The sequence below is a fragment of the Tetrao urogallus genome (genome assembly GCF_951394365.1).
Source record: "Tetrao urogallus genome assembly, chromosome: 4".
Lineage (NCBI taxonomy): Eukaryota > Metazoa > Chordata > Aves > Galliformes > Phasianidae > Tetrao > Tetrao urogallus.
Genome location: NC_136817.1, coordinates 53,174,448 through 53,190,518, shown reverse-complemented (window position 1 = coordinate 53,190,518; position 16,071 = coordinate 53,174,448). Strand labels below are relative to the sequence as shown.

Below are 16,071 nucleotides of genomic sequence, written 5' to 3'. Positions count from 1 at the left end.
TCGCAGTTACACCAGTTCGCACTCGCCTCTTTTGTGTACCCTTTATGAATACCCGTCTTTTTGCGCTGTACAATTACCCAATCAATTACATTAACAGCCGGTTTCTGCGTCTCCCTCCGGGAGCTCACTCCCTGCAACTCCCTTCCCCGAAGTCACGGCACAGCGCCGTTTCGCACCAGTGCCGCGGGGCGGGGACACTGCCGGCTACTGCCTGCAGCAGCGCTGAGGCTTCCCGGACGCCTCACAACACCTCCACGTGCTGTCGAACTGCTTTCAAGTACCGCGTGCTTTTAGCTGAACAAGGTTCAGCTGAAGCGCAGCACGCAGGCCGGCTCCCTCCCCTCAGAACTGCCCTCAGGTGACCGCGCTCGTCGCCGCGCTACGGACGCCCGCGCGGAGCCGCACGGACTTCCGCAAGGCGCGGAGCGGCGCCTCCCTGCCTCCCCCCCCCCCCCGCAGGTCCGCCGCTCGCGCACAAGCCCCGCCCCGTGCTCCCCCGCGCGGCGCCAGCCTCCCCCCTTGGCACCGCCTCCCGTGACGTCACAGCGTGGTGACGTGTCGCCTGCTCGGCTCGGCGGCGTTGGCCGCCGGAAGCGGCGGGAGGCGGCGTGGGACCGGCGAGCGGCGACTGCGGCGCGGGTAGCGGAGCGGCTCCAGCCCTTTCCTTCCTCCCTCCTCCCCCCCCCCCCGCATCTCATACGGCGGCGTAGCGATGAGCGAGAGCCGAGCGCCCCGCGGCGTCCCCGCGGCGCCGGGCTGCCTGCTCCTCCTGGGGCTGCTGCTGGTCGGCGCCGCCGCTGCGGAATGCGAGCTGGAGGCTGCGGACATGCCCAGCGGGCGGCGGGGTGCGCGAGGAGGCACCGCCGCCTCTTCCTCGTCCTCCTCTGCCGCGGAGATAACAGGTAACGGCTCCGCGCGGAAGGGGGAGCGCGCTCCGGTGCCGCGCTGCCCGCCCTGCCTGCCTGCCTCGGTGCGGCGCGGAGCGGAGCGGCGGCACTGCGGCTCTGCCCCTCCCTGGCCGGAGCTGCCGCAGGATGCGGGCCGGATCCTGCCGCACAACGACACCGCCTTCCCGGCTGAGCTGGACGAGGGCTTGGCCGGGCTGGGGTGCGGTGCCCCCGGAGCCACCCCGCCTGGGGGCCGCCCGTCTGGCTGCGGGCACCGCTGCGGCTTCTCCCGCGCCCCTTCCTCCGGAAAGGAGAAGTGTGGGAAGCTGTTGTCTACGGATAACTTTATTTATTTATTTTTAAGAAAAAACGGCAGTGTTCCTATTGCTGTACTTGTGGCGAGTGGTGATGCCTGCACACAGTCAGCAGTTGCAGTGGAACACTGAAAATAATGGTATTTCGGTAGGTCGTGGTGCCTCCTGGAGCCGTTCTGTAGTGGGTAGTGGGAAGCTCTGTGGTCCTCAGACCGTGTTCTGAGGAGAGCAGCGTTTGTGGGCAGGCAGCACTTGAGCATTCTGAAGTTTGCCGTATCTTACAGCGTGCTTCTGAGAGCCCTCTGCCTGGAGGAGTGTGGAAGGTGAGAGAGAAAGGGGCATACACTCTGCTTTGCTTTAGAAAGCAGTGCGTTTCTATCGGAACAAAATCCACTGTTCTGCTGAAGGTAGTATTAGAACACTCTGCTAGAACTATACGTTTTCAGTGGTACACCAGTGGTCTGCTTGGAGGACAGGGCACTTGTGAACTTGAAGATGTCTGTTCTGTTGGCTTGCTGTGCAAACTAAGGAAGTGCAAACATCTGCAGTCTAAGAGACAGGAGCCATTTCTTCTAGGGGTGTTGTGAATATGCTGTGTTGGAACAGCTTTTTTTTTTTTCCCCAAAACGTAATTGACCGGGTTGTAGGTGGTATTAAGCAGTTCTTGCTATACATAGTGCTGATGCTGTCTACACTTCATGCTCAATCAATCATAAGTGTCAGTTTGGGTGGAGAAAAGTCTTTTTTTTTTTTTTTTTTTTTGGTGTACTTTGGACTGTAAAATCAGTGAGAAGCTATTCAAATGCTGTGGTGTCTCCACCAGTGGTGTATCCAGGAAGAAAATAAATGAGGGATCTAACACTTTAGGCGTCAGTTTATTATTTATGTAACAGTTTGATCTGGAGAACATACTTTCTTTACAGAGAGAGTGGTGAGTTGCTGGAATAGGCTGCCTGGAGAGGTTGTGGATGCCTCATCCCTGGAGGTGTTAAAAGCCAGATTGGATGGGGCCCTGGGCAGCCTAGTTTAGTATTAAATGGGGGGAGGTTGGTGGCCCTGCATGTGGCAGGGAGATTGGAGCTTGGAGATCCTTGAGGTCCCCTCCAACCCTGGCCATTCTGTAATTCAGTGAACATATGTGCTTAAAAGCCATCTTAGAATCAGTTTAAATCTTGGAGAGGCTTTAAACAGTGTTCATTGCTTGCAGGTTCAGTGTATGGCTGATAGCTTGAGGTGTTTGCCTCTGATGCTGGACCCAAACAACTGCCAGCTGCTCTATGCAGTGCCGGAGGAACTCCTGAAGGTTGTGGGAGAATCCTGTGACTGTACAGGGAGTGATTATAATAGTTACAGCTTTAATCTTCTAAGGAAAGGACATACAGACGTGAGAGCAAGTTAGGAGCGATGCAAGCAGTCATTTAGATAAGCACATAGAATTTGATTTTCAGCCTAAGAGGTAAAATCCAGAGGAAAAGTTAACGAAGTATGTAATGTTAAGCTAGGAGGAGTCTATCAGGTGCTCAGATAAGGTGTAGGTGTACAGTCAGTGCAGCTGTAGGAAAAAATCCAGAATTATAGTTGTGAACTGAAGAAACAACATAATGCAGCTGGCAGGAGCAAATGCTGTCCTGGGATATGTTAATCTACTTTGAATTGCAGAAAACTCTTTAAAAGCTGAAACATTTCATTGTTCTTCATTGCTCTTCTGTGTCTAGTCTTGAGTATTAAACAAGCCAACAAGGACAGAGGAAAGTAGTACCACGGACTGAGAGGCTCAGGATTTGACTGATGTGCTGCTGTGTTTGGGTGGTGGAAAAGGCTGTGGGAGGATTGTGTCACTAAATAGGTAAGAAATAGTTCACACGAGGGTATTGATCAAAAAACCACAACTTTTTCCATCTGCTCTGTGGCTAAGAGGTAGGTTAAGAGGAAGTGAGTTGTAGTGGGGGAGATCTAGGTTTAGTATCATCTGGGAAGCTTTTACCAATAGCATTTAAATTGCATAAATAGCGTAACCAGTTCCTGTCACTGAAAGTTTTTGCTGGGTTAGAGGAGAAACTGGCAAAGTTAATGTAGGGATATAGTGACATATGACAGAGAAGAATGCAACTGATTTTATGGCCAGGAAACAGTTATACTTTTAGGTATTCGAAGACTTAATTTGTATCATTATTGTTGTCTCTTGTATGCTTCCTTTTTAAATGGCAATTTGTAACATATATACAGCTGTCATTTACATTTCAAGTCGTAGTTAAGAAAATCAGATCTGTAAGTCTTTTTGCACTAAATGGAGTACTGAGAGGCGTCGTATGTTTGTTCTGAGACTGCTTGTTTACGGTATGGTAGAAAGTGAAGGGATCACCTGTTCTAGTCCTGAAGATAACCTTGGATTTTCACATTCTGTTTATTTACTGACTTTAACTAAATTGCTCTGCAATATTGAGCAGCATTATTAGCCACTTTTCTGAAAGTTACTGAAAGATTTGTGTGTTGCATGATAAATAATCCTGAGCAGGCATGCTCATCCCAGTGCTCAGAGCTGGCAAGGAGCGAGAGGCCCTGCTCCCTTTCTGCTGCATATCCCTTTTGCCCCTTCCCTCCTCAGTGTGGCGATGACTGCTGCTGTGTTAGCTTGAAGGAATGTGGAAGGAAATGCAGGCAACAGAAACCAGTGGATTTCTTATCGGACTCTTTCATGGTACGTTCTAAGGGCTAGCAGCAGTGCAGGGGGCATGGCTGTGCAGGTGGGTCAGCAGAGGGAAGAAGGGCAGTGAGTCATTAGACAAGCCATGCTGTCCGTGTATGTGCATCCTGAGGTGACTGGGACTGCTGCAGTGACCTTTCTTTAGCTGGAGTAATCCCTTAGGAACTTGGTGTGGTTGTGTGTGAGGCTTCATATGGTGGAGGAGTACAGAGTGTAGTGGTTTTGATCATGTAGCAAAGTGATCTTTGAGTCTTTCGGCATGTCCTGGTCTTATAAAATGGAACTGTGAGATCTGTCACTTCCTCAGCAGCAGGCTGCTTTTTAAGGATGATTGCTGTTTCTAGTGACAAAAACTGAGTATCCCAAGCCTGTTCTTTTCTGTTACTTCTGTTTTATGTTTGTAGTTAAGCCCTTAACGATCTGGTCCTGTGGTTTCTATTGAGAGGACAGAAATTGGAGTCCATTGTCCACTAATGATGCCGACCTCAAGCCGGTGGTTACTGACTGCATCGCAGAGCACTTATCTACAGTTATTTAACTCTGTATCACTGCTCCATCAGCAGGTTTTTGAGTTGCTCTTTCAGCTGTAAGCTTTCTGAAGAAATCTCTGCTTTTCTGGGGACCTCCTACCAGGCTCAGGCTAGCTACTCCTACGCAACCCAGGCATGACTCATTTTCTTCTAGCTAACCTCGATGATAAAGATCTATCCAAACTGTGTTGAGCTGCCTTGCATCTGTCAAAGGATGGCAACCGGACCCAATGGCAGAGGCAAACTGCAGTGTTAAGATTTCCCACAATGACACTATTGCTATGGAAAACACTGAAAAATGTAGTTCCCTTTTTTAAAAGTTTATATGAAGTAAGCAGTTTGAATACTGTGTCCAGTTCTGGGTTCCCCAGTACGAAAAAGACAGGAATCTCTTGAGAGTCCAGCGGAGGGCCACAAAGATGGTGAAGGGCCTGGAGCATCTCCCCTGTGAAGAAAAGTTGAGTGAACTGGGTCTGTTTAGCCTTGAGAAAAGAAGACTGAGAGGGGACCTGATCCAGGTCTATAAATATCTAAGGTGTGGGGGGCAGAGTGGCGAGGATGGACTCTTTTTCAGCTGTGTTGAGACAGGACAAGGGGAAATGGCCAGAAAATGGAGCATAGGAAGTTCCGCACAAATGTGCTCAGGCACTTCTTTACAGTGAGGGTGACAGAGCACTGGAACAGGCTGCCCAGGGAGGCTGTATGTGTCACTTGTGTGACCTGGTGTAGGGAACCTGCTTTGGCAGGGAGGTTGGACTCAATGATCTCTGGAGGTCCCTTTCAACCCTTACAATTCTGTGATATGTAATTGATTTTAGTTTGCATGCTGTACTTTGTACGTCCTTTAGAATTCAGTATCTCTTGTCTGTCAGCTCTAGGTGGAGGATCATGTTGTAAAGAGCTGCAGTGCTGTGGAAAGGCTAGGAGAATCATAGCCTTCAGATTTCTGTGGGTTTGAATGCATTTTCTAGAAGTCCAGAGAAGTGAGAAATCTTTTATGTGAGAGATGTGCTGTGTAATGGGACTTGGTGTGGAAACTTTGGTGTATGAGCAGTCTTCATTGGGATTAGTCTACTGCATCGCACCTGTTAAATGCTTTTTAAAATGCAGGAATTTCAGATGTTTATCTTGACCACATAGGGTTTGTGATGAGGGTAAATAATCACTGTGTGGTGTTATAAAATAAACACCTATACATCTTCAAAACATAGGTGAGAGTTCCCAGTCATTACTTAAGTTGCTTTTCTACTGCCTCTGGATACTGTGAAGGCTTTCCTGTTGCCACGGAAACTATCTTTGCATCTCTGAGAGGGGGGGAGGTGAATACAACAAGAATGCAGAGTTCTCCTTTAGAATCGGCATAAATGGAATGCACTCATTGCCTGGGTGCTACACAAATTGTTTGTTTGCTTGATTTCAGTGAGCGCTGCACACTTGACTGAGGACTGTTTGTTGTTTTCTTTAATGCTTTTTTTTTTTCCTCTTTTTGGACCTTCCTCATTTTCCTTCCAATCACAAAAACACAGTATTTATCAGGGGTTTGTTAGAGGAACATTTAATTCCGTATCATCAATAGTATTTCAGAGTTTTGCCTAAACTTGCTTTGGAAATAAAAAATAATGCGCCAGGCAGATTGGTTAAAAATGAAAAACAAAAAACTCAATAATGGAATTGTTGGCTCAACAGAATTTTACCTGGCCAGTGAGAACCACTGGCCTTGCATTTTACATCTTAGCCTTGTGTTATGAGTTATATAGCTCATGAGGGAATGTCTCCTGCATGCAGACCCCGGTGCTGCTGCAGGTGAATCTTTGCTTCTCTGGGACTTCCTGGGTGTAGTGCTGGAGGGGAGTGGCATTGCTGTAGCTTGCATTGCAAACAGCGAGCAGCACTGCAGGAATTCAGTTGACCTGAAGCGGACGTTGAGGTGCAGGGCATTGCACGAAACTTCAGCTTGTGCGGTACCAGAATTTATAGGGAAGATAACTTTGATCCCTTTCCTCTAGGCCCCACGTTCTGTTTCCTCCTGCTGCTTCTGTGTTATGAAGCACCTCAGAACTGACGGCAGCCCAGCCCTCTGCTGCTGTCTCCAGTTAAAATTTTAGTACTTGATTTATTTGTTTTCTTTGTGGCTAATTGTTCTTCTGTAAGAAACTGTCATGTGCTCTGCTTCTAAAACTGAGATCAGCAGCAAACAGAGGTTTATATGCAACGATTTAAAGCCACGTATAAGAGTGAACACAAACTTTAGTAATGTATTAATTCAAATATTATTTCTTACTGAATAAAAGCCTGGTGAAGGCAGTTCAGGTTTCTATATTTGGGATAGTTTTTGCTTAAAACAGTAAGTTTTCCATACAATGAGGTGTGGTGTGAATTCTCCTTTTTGCTTTGTGGTTTCAAGCAAAGAAGAGGCTGTTAGCCTCTTAGAAAAGGATTCCACTCATTCAAGAATGCTACACTGAAAAGAAACTGTTCTCCTGTTGCATCAGATTAGTTAAAATCAAGAATTCTATGCAAGGCAAATATGTTATTTAGAAAGAGAATTTTAACACCAACATTATTTTAATCTTAATAACTCCAGTAGACTGACTGCCATTGAGATTTCTCATCAATAACTTGCTAGCATCTCATTTTTTTTCTGCATCTGTAGTGCTTTATGAAGCAGGGAATGGCTCAGTAAATGCTTTATATTTATACTGCCATCTGTTTGCATGCTGAAATATGTTCAGTGAGCTTCACTAGGAAATTCTCTAAGTAACTTTTGCCTATATTTTGATGCTTTGTCTCAACCATAGGATTTTACTTGAAACTTATTCCTCTCATGGACACCCTTCCAAGCTTCAGTAAGCAAGTGAATTTTCAGGTTGTGTGCCTAACCTAAAGCATATACAAATATTTTATATTGTTTCTCCACACTTAGTCTGAGAATGACAAGGTTGGTTTGCTTTATCTGAATTTGAAATGCCTTCTAGTATTTGAAAAACAGCAAGCAAGGCATATGATATTGTTAAGAAGTAAACAAAACCACCCAAGCCATGTGGTCTGTGATTTTGAAACAAAGCTAATCACTCTGAGTAGGAGACTTCCTTCTAGTGTGGTTTTAATTCTAGATTGCTATATATAGAAGGTTGCACGATCACCCCTTACTGTAACACCATATGCCTGTAAGAAAAATACTTTTGACTTTTTTCATTGCCTAGATTTAAATGTTTTTGATATGAAAATGAAAGTTTGCCTTTTTAGTTCTAAGTATGGCTTACTGTTTTGCTAAATACAAAAATTAGACTATGTAATATTGTGTACCTCTAGTAATATACCACGTGACATGAAGGAAAAATATCGTTCTCTATGATTTTTTTTTTTAGGTGCAAGTGGAATGCATTGAGGCAACTGTCTTTCCAATCTTTTTTTTGAAAGAGAGAGAGACTATCAGTACTCCTTCGAGAGCATTGTTTGTCTCAGTTTCTTCTATCTGTTCCATGTTTCTTGGCTACATCTCCCAAAACGCTGTTGGGGTACTCATAGGGAGGGTATTGTAGATATTGCTGTAACAACTGAATGAGACAATTAGAGGAATCCTTTGGTTTTAAATGTATGAAGCTGTGCTTTGTATTCTTTGGGATTGCAATCTAGCGCTGCATCTGAAATGTCTGTTTTGGTCTTATGAAACGTAGTCCCTGTAATTGGTCTTTCCTTGGTTGTGTTGCAGGCAGTGACTGTCGCTGTGAAAGACTGTCGCTTTTTATTGATTTAAACTGACTTCAGTACCTACTGTTGCTTGTTCCTTTGCTTGTTGCTTTCTCTTCTTCCCTGCCTATTCTATCTGTCCTGACCTCTTCCCTAATGTTACTGTGGCTGGAGGTGAGCTAGTTTTTTGAATGGACTGCATGGGAGATTGGTGCTTTTTCTTTCCCCCCAGTAGGATCAGGTCCTCACTTCAGTTCACTGCACTGCTGCACAAGAGCATCTGTGAGAAGGTAGCAGCCTTGGCAGAAAGTATTGCTGTCCAATAGTAGAAGCCTGTGTGTGCTATGTTTTCTGTTTTGGAATTAAGCCTTTCTTTCAGGAGTTCACTCAGTTTTTACCGGTTGTTTGTATGAGAGACCTCATTGCTCAAAACCAAAATCACATGCTTGGCCTAACTACTTAGTTGCATAAGGCAAAACTAATGAAATGTGATTCTGTAAATACTGGATAATGAAGACATTGCCCATTCTGACTGAGCTGTAGGTATTTAGCAACTTAAAAGAAGAAATACAGTCTGAACTCTAAATGCATTTGGTTTGCCACTTCTAGTATTTCTCATAATGAATCCAAGTAGAACTGGTTTGTTTCCTTTATTTAAGAAGCATCTTTCCTAAAAGAAACTATGCATCTGTGGAGTATCTTTTTTTGTCCTCAAAGCACTTAGATGCTGTTTTATGCTGCTTTGTTTGCCTATTTCTAGCATCCTCTGAACAATAGGCAAGACTAACTTTCTTGATGTTGTAAAATAGTAAGACTTCCTATTTCAATAAAATGGAAGTGCTGTACACAACTTTGACTGTGATGAGATCAATAAAAATTGGAATCTCCTCTAAGTGTGATATGCATTTGTAGGTAAAATGTTAACTTTAATGGGAATGAAAATGATGCAACTTCAAAGCAGTAGATAATAAATGGAGCACCAGCTCAGAGGTGAGTGGAAGTTGGGTATGCAGCAGAATGATGAAGGGGGACCCAGCATAAACTGCTGTTGTGCATGTGGATCTCTGAAGGTATTAATTGATGGCTGCATGTTGGGATGATGAGATGTGAGATTGCGTCTGGTGTGTGTGTGTGTGTGGGGGGGGGGGGGGGGGGGGAACAAACAAAAGCCAACAAAAAACTCGGGAATGGGGAAAAAAGGAGGGGGGAACTTACTCAACTGGATACTTTTGTGCCCTAAAGTAAAAACTTGAATTGCATTTAACTTGGTAACTGGATCTCTTATAAGCTGTTATAATTTTGATTTTGAGAGTAATTGTGGATTGTTCTGTGGAAAAAGCCTGTTTGTTGGTCAGAAAGAAATAATGCAAATTACGAAGAAAGGAAAATAGTAGATATACCATTATTACTTGTGAGAGGGTATGTAAAACTAGAAAAGGTCTGGATAAAGCTCACCAGAGTTCTTGTGTGTATGTTTTTTTTTCTATGAAGAGGCGTCAGGTTTCTCTGGTTTTAAAAAGCCTGCCTGCAGCCATACTTCCTTGGGAACCTAAGCCAATATGTGTTAGGCCTCCAGCCTGTGCTCCTCATTCCGAGTGACTTCCATTGAGTAAACTGACATCTTCTGCTGGAATAATTGCTGAAACTGTTGAAGTGAAGGTCAAATGAACAAGAGCTGTGGCAGCAAAGGAAGGAAGGTTGTATGGTGATAAAGGCTAAGAGGCTGGAGGATGGGCACTACAGAAGCCAGTGGGTTTCAAGTCTTAAGAGCTGTAGCTGAAGATGTGATGGACCTGTCTGTAATCATAAGAGGCAACTGTAGGTAGTTAGATGGTAGTTATTCTCATGATAAAAGACTTGGGGCATTCATTGAAAATTAGGTTCGAAATAGACATCCCACCTGCCCCATGCTTTTTTGGAAGGGATGAAGGGGAGCAGAGGTGTGCTCTCTGAAGAGCTGGAATTAAACTAGGAAACTCATTCTGGCTATGTTATTTGAGATGAGACAGTTTGGCAAATGCTTGCTGTTTTCCATTGGCATTTCATTTTTTGTTTTATGCAAATGCTTAAAGTGATTGCTAACATAGAAAGTATAAGGTTAAAATGCTCGAAGTAGAATGTCATAATGTTGTATGTTGTGTCATAATTCATATGGTAAATTTTTAGAGAGATGTTCTGAAGTAGAGGCTATTGTCTTGTGGAATTTTTGCTGGCACTGACTTGGTAAATTAATTTTATTCAACTGTTTTTTCTTCCATTGATTTGTATTGGTTTGTGGTCTCCTAAGTGGTATGTTAAAGCTGAATTTTCTTTTCAGCTGGAGGATAATAGAATTACAGTGACTTTTTCTTTTTTATTTTCTTTATTGTTCATAATTTCCTATGTCCAAAAAGCTGTCAGCAGCAGATTAACATGCTTGCAGAAGCCAAAGTACAAGACAATCACTGTCTTGTAACCTAAATAATTGCTTTCTGTATTTTTAAAATGTCCCCCAGCCACTCTTATTTGCAGGATGTTGAGGAATGGCAACTTTGCACATCTTGTGGTCTCTTGTCCTTCCCCCCCTTCTCCCCCCCCCTTCGAAAAGGTTTCAGAAGCTAATGAGAATGAAAATAATAATTTCATTTAGAACATTCGCAATTGTACAAGAAGCAATTAAACCATCTGTATGGGAACTGCTGAGTCATGGCCTGAACCTCTGGTCTCCTGAGGTGAGCAATGAGGCAGCCCTGGGAGCACAGGTAAAGGCAATTCACCTGTGCTGCCGGAAGGGGTGGAGCCAGGCTGCACCTCTCCTAGATCCTTTTAAGAGCAGACTGCCAGTGGGGAAGGATCTCTTCTGGAGATCCACTCTGCTGGAGTTTCATAAGTGAGCCCAGGATATGAGTAAGCTTTCTATCTATTCTCTTATTTTTATCATAATCTGCTTTGCCAAACTCTATTGTTTATTTCATAATTATAACATCTTTATATTCATTGATTATACACCATCTGATCTTGGCGTGTATTCTGGTCTGAAAACTGACTTCATAGAAATATTTCATGAATGTGTGTAGTTCACACTGCCTTTTTTATTGTGCTGTGCACATTAAAACTGAAAGTGGAAGTGAAATTCGTCTGGTAACAAGGATGTATTGCACGACATTAATGAAATCATGGTGTTTGTTTGAAACAAAAATACAATTTGTTGTTCCAAGTCTGTATTGTACTCTCAGTGACAATAAGGAGACACTTAGTTCTGGTCAGTTTAGTAGGAGTGTAGTAAGAGACTTGATAGAGGGAAGGAGCATTTATTTCGTTATCAAGACAGAGCTCCAATTATGTTTTGTTTGACAAGTTTTACGTTCGGTATTTTGGAAAATACAATTGTATGTATGAAGTACTCTGGTACTTCTTGTATATAGATGGGAATTAGAAGCATCGACTCTAAACTGCTTTAGAAATCAACAGTAGGTGTGTATCCTGTGATCACCATGGAGGCTGCCATTTGTACAACTGTTTGGGTATTTCCTAGCCCCTTTTGTGAGGCTTGGTAGTGAATTTAAGAACTTGAATACATAGAGCAATCTGTATCATTTGGAACCAAACCATACAAGGCCGTTAGTCCTGTGGTTTCCTAAAAGATAATATATTTATTGGGTATTTTCTTAATGTTTGTATGTGAAGTAAGTATTAGTTGGAAGCATGGTACAAGGTGAATTATGACATTCATAGTGATGATGAGTACAGGTACCAATACTAATAATGAAGTTGTCGAAGTATTGCAGTTCTAAGTGTTAGGAAAAGAGCAATATTTACCTCTGCCTAATGTCTTGTCCAAGAATTTTAAATAGCTCTATTCATATGTGAATGAATTCATACTTGCATGAATAATGAGCCTTTGGCTCTGATGTGTTCACTTGTGAACAGCATTACCCGATGATCTTAACTTTCTTGTTGGCATAGAAATATTTTGAAACTCACTTTCTCTTTGGCCTTTCTCAGAGTTGTGATAAATGCATTTTGCTTCAAAGGGTGAGTTCTAATTAGTTGGTTTGTTAAAGAGATAGAACCCCTTGATTTTTACTCATTGTCAGTCATTTTCTGCTTGTACTTCATTTGAATTAATAGTAGTAATAATCAAATCAACCTCAGCTATTTTTTTCTTGACCTGAAAGATTTTAAAGGTAACTTCTATTCAAATATAGAGGTCTAATTCATTCTCTTGTGATCAGAAATTGTGTTTTGTTGTTACGGCGTCACACCAAGAGTGGCTTTCAGGTCTCCTTCACCTCTTACCTGGTTGCTTTTTCTGTTGGAGGAAGTAGGCAAATGAGTATTTGCACTTGTCAGATCATGCAGAAGGCTTTGCTGTTAGTGTTGCTTCCAGATAGGGTTGGAAGTATGTGGGATGCTTTCTGGTGAAGTCCAGGGTCTGGGGCAGAGGCAAGCAGCCAGACCTAGCAGCAGGTACATTGCACACTGGGTATCTCCAGCAGTAGGCCTGCCACCCTTTCCTTGGCTTCTTTGCCTGGCTGCTGGTCATGCCAAGAGCTAGTGGTGCTGTACTGGACTTGGAGAGTACTGTAGCATTTAGGAGCTGGTGTTTCAGGCCATTCAGGATGGAAAAAATATACTTGGATACACTTTACTGTACATAGTTTCCTGCTTACTAATTTTATTTGTTGTTTAGCACTGTTGAATTTGTAGAAGTAGGGGCCCGTCGTTCTTGAAGTGCTTTCTTGTGCTGTTACTTGAATTCTACCCTTAAAATTTATGTTCATTTTACACCTCTTGAGGTGTTGATATCCAAGTTATCCAGGCTCCTTCTATAACAGACATGGAGAGTGAACTTAGTTTCTTATGAGGTAGCAAACCCTGTTTGGGTATGTGAATCACACCATTGACTAACTCAGTCAGTTGGATTCCTGTTGGGTATAAAGAGGGATGAAAGTGTGCACTCAGCTCTATACAGAAAATTTTCTAGGAGCAATGTTTAAGACTTGGAGGAACCTCCAACTTGTTTCAGGGCATTATTTGACCTTAAACCATAGTCTTATATCTAATCTTAGACACTTCTTGAAAAAAGGGGGGGGGGAAGCTGCCTTCAATGTTTTTAATTTTTGAATGTCAGAGAATAATTAACTACTGTTCAAGTTGGATACTAATTTGATATTTACATTCACAGCGCTTCTTGAGTGCACTGAAGTCTTGTTTCCTGCCATTTAGCTTTAAAATGTTGCAAGATTAGGTTTCAGTCAATCCGTAATACTAGCTAGGAAGCTATAATTAATGTGTTAGCGAAGGGGAGGTGGTGTTAACTCCTTCTCCCCATCTTTCATGTCCTCGTTAGCCATAATTTATTACTTTCAGAAGGTTTGGGACTTCCTAGTGGATGATGTGCTAGATAAGATGATCTATGCTTGAAGTCACTTCAACTTTTGAACTGTTTTACAGACGTAATTTGAACATTTGGATTACAGTGCAAGGCCTCATTTTTTTTTTTTTTTTTTGCATGCTACAGATGTATATGCCAATATCTGTATTCTATAAGGTGTACCAGAGGTAGCAACTACATTGCTATCAGCTCGTGTGGTTATGGAACTCTAACAGAAAATGCTTTAGATCTGTAGAGCTAAATGAAGCTCAGATATAAAAGAGAACAATTCCACCTCTGCATTGATTGGATCTGGGAACTTCAAGTAACGCTTTGTACTTCAGAGCAGAATGTTGTGCTAAATTGGAAATTGTGATATTCTCGCCCACAATTGTTCGGACTCATGCAACTGTGATTGGTTTAGTCACAAGGAGAATATTGGTCTGCCTACTCTGTCTTTGCAAGCTACCATAGCACTGGAGTTGCTCTTCGGGATTCATTTGTATTCATAGGCACTTCACGTAGGAAGGATGAGAGTTGTGGGCAGTGTCTTTTATGATAGCATAGACTTGTCTTTGAGAGATGTCAGAGAGCTGGAGAAAATCTAAAATATTCGAGAAGGATTGGTGGCATTTTATGTGCTGCTTGTTTGAAGGCTACAGTTGCCTTGAACTTAGGGGTCTTTCATAGTCCTTCCGAATGCCTGTGTTCTGTGCTTTTCTTGTGCAGCTCTTTATAGAGAACTTCTAGCTGTTACATATTACTAACGCAAGTTGCAATAAGTCTATGTTGATGCTTAAATTCTGTAAAGTACTTCTGAGTGCAATTGATTGTGCTTCATGTAATTACAACTTCCTGCAATGTGCAAGCTGACTTTCTTCTATGCAGATTGGTTAATAACTATTTAGATGCAGTGATTTGTCTAAAACAGAATGACTTGTTCTGTCATGTAGTTCTTAAGTGATTTTTGTTTTCCTTTAGCAATACTTTGGATGCCTGTTCAATGCTACTTTTGGTCACATCTGTTACTTGCCTCAGTTGAATGTCCAGTGAAATTAGTTGGGGGGAAAAAAAAATGCGAGTAGATTTCTGATCAGCTTTTGTGTTGTTTATAAGTTGGTGATGCAGTTCACATTAGGAATTAATTATGAGCGTGAATACTTGGGAAATCTAGAAATGTGATGGCACTCTGTTTAGGTTAATTAAAGCATTCTTATTGTCAGAGCTTACTCTGACTTTCTGTGGTGTTGTCCTGACTAATGACTGCTTGTGAAAATTGTGCTGCTCTTTTTTTTTTTTTTTTTTGTATTTAGAACTGATGTCACCTCATGTCAGGAAGGGTTTTGCGTTCATTTTAGCACATAGTATATATGTAAACAGACTTGCTTTGTGATGTCATGATAATACCCACTCTGAACTGCTAGAACTGTACTTGTGTACACTGAATCTAGTAAGTAACTTGAGAGAAGCATTCCATAACAACAGTAATGTAGTCAGCTTTCAGTGGAAAGTGACTCAAGATCAATTCCTCCATTGGCCTTAACATTTCATACAGCACTCAGGCATCACTTGCCCAACCCCCTGGGAGAGACAAGAGAAGTAAAATGAAAGTCAGAAGAAAATAAGAATAATGAAGGATTGCTAGCGTAGCCTTCTGAATGTTCATCAGTAGACAGATGATGGCTGAAAGTGGATAGAGAAAGTAAATATTCTTTAATGAATATTGGTTTTAGTCATTATTATGTGCTTTCTTCTTACCCCCTGCCAGCCGTTGCTGATCCAGGAGTGGATTAAAAGGTTAAAACCTTACCTAAGAACATAGTCATTATCTTACAAAATAAGTGAAGTAGCATATCCAAAGTCTTAAATTATCTGTCTACCTGTGGCTTGAGGAGGATTTTGTCTTAGCATGTGACTTCAGCATAGTGATTCAGGAAGACTCCTCCGAACAAAAAAGTATTTATGGGCTGCTTTATGTCCTAAAGTGTGAAGACTTGCAGCAGGCACCTTGGTTTTTTTCTTACCTATAATAAGCATATTTGTGTGATGTTCATCTCCCTTTGGGAAACGTTTCATGTTTTGGACACGATCTTCAGTATAATTCAGTGTCATAAATGAGCGTTGCACCATGTAAAAGCAGTTTTTTTTACTAGTAAAATAAAAACTCAAAATAATATCAATTAGAAAAAAAATAAAATCGTCTAATTTATTTTTGTCTGTTTTTCTATCACCCTGCTTGTGTGCTCTTTGCACATGGAAATTTCTTTTGTTTGGAATACTTTTTTTGAGATGAGTAGAACCAAGCAGAGTACCTGAATAAAGGAAGTATAATTACCTCCTCGTTGCTCCATTTAGTAATTTAACAGCTGCTTATTAAGCAAATAACTTAATACCAATTAGCAAACTTTGTGGTAAGAAAGTTTTTGCTAAAGCAGATTCCAATGTGTATAATTACGTCAGGTGACTTTCTGTGCAGATCAGTCAGCAATGGTTGCTTTTATACTTCTGCACCTTTCCTTCTATATCTCCCTTCTTGCAGTTCTGGCTTGGATTCCTCTTGAACTTGTAGGTGGGCTTTGTTGTTGGCATA

The 16,071-nt window shown here is 42.3% G+C and overlaps 1 protein-coding gene across 1 annotated transcript in view; it reads left to right on the top strand.

Moving 5' to 3' along the window:
- Positions 1-712: 712 nt before the first annotated feature.
- The window catches only part of STIM2 (stromal interaction molecule 2), a gene marked incomplete at both ends in the record, with an annotated part of 60,182 nt that continues 44,823 nt past the window's right edge, over positions 713-16,071 (top strand). Inside the window, one exon of the mRNA XM_079534972.1 lies at positions 713-902. Within this exon, the coding sequence (XP_079391098.1) occupies positions 713-902 (190 nt within the window). The remainder of the gene's footprint in view (positions 903-16,071) is intronic.